The sequence below is a fragment of the Neopelma chrysocephalum genome, unplaced genomic scaffold (genome assembly GCF_003984885.1).
Source record: "Neopelma chrysocephalum unplaced genomic scaffold, ASM398488v2 Primary Assembly neopelma1_95809, whole genome shotgun sequence".
Classification (NCBI taxonomy): domain Eukaryota; kingdom Metazoa; phylum Chordata; class Aves; order Passeriformes; family Pipridae; genus Neopelma; species Neopelma chrysocephalum.
The window spans coordinates 14,913-15,734 of NW_020924470.1; the positions used below are offsets into that span (position 1 = coordinate 14,913).

General features: G+C 52.3%; 1 protein-coding gene across 1 annotated transcript in view; it reads right to left on the minus strand.

Annotated features, from left to right (window-relative positions):
* Window positions 1-822, minus strand: part of LOC113981002 (otoferlin-like) — a gene marked incomplete at both ends in the record, with an annotated part of 24,039 nt that overhangs the window by 14,182 nt on the left and 9,035 nt on the right. The window contains one exon of the mRNA XM_027708234.1: window positions 440-573. Coding sequence (XP_027564035.1) covers window positions 440-573 — 134 coding nt within the window. The remainder of the gene's footprint in view (window positions 1-439; window positions 574-822) is intronic.

The window sequence follows — 822 nt, forward strand, 5'->3', positions numbered from 1 at the left end:
TTTGGGAGAAGAATTTTCAATTCAGGTTAGGACAAGTTGTTTTAATTCAGTTTGGGACAAGAAGTTTTAATTCTTTCTGGGAGAAGAAGCTTTAATTCAGTTTGGGACAAGGAGTTTTAATTCAGTTTGGGACAAGAAGTTTTAACTCAGTCTGGAACAAGTTTTAATTCAGTCTGGAACAAGTTTTAATTCAGTCTGGGACAAGTTTTAATTCAGTTTGGGAGAAGAAGTTTGAATTCAGTCTGGGACAAGTTTTAACTCATTTTGGGCCAAGTTTTAATTCAGTCTGGGACAAGTTTGAATTCACTCAGTTTGGGTCCCCCCTGGCCCGTGTCCATCCCCCGCTCCCCAAACTGAGATCCCCGCGTGGGCAGCCGTGGAAAATCGGGAAGAACAGCCTTGGATCCCGACCTTCCCCCCAGCCAGGCTTGGGATCAACCCTCCCCCCGGAGCCCCCGGCCCACCTATGGTGACCTCGAAGCTGATGGGTTTGTCCCCCACCCTCCTGTCGATCATCGTGGCCTCCAGGAAGGCCCCGAAGAGGAAGAATTCCTCCATCTTCCCGGTGCAGTTCTGCGGGAGAGGGAAGTCACGGGGATCAGGGAGGGGTGGGGGGACAGGGGGGCACCCCCTGCACCCCTGGGCACCCTCGGGGGGAGGTGCCACTCCTGGCATTCCAAGGGTTTCCTCTCCCGCCTCTTGGTTTGTTCCAGGGGGTTTAATTGAGGATTTCATTGGAATGCCTTCTAATTAAGGGACACCTCCCACTATCCCTGGGCACTTGGACACTCCCAGGGATCCAGGGGCTTCCTGGGAAAGCTG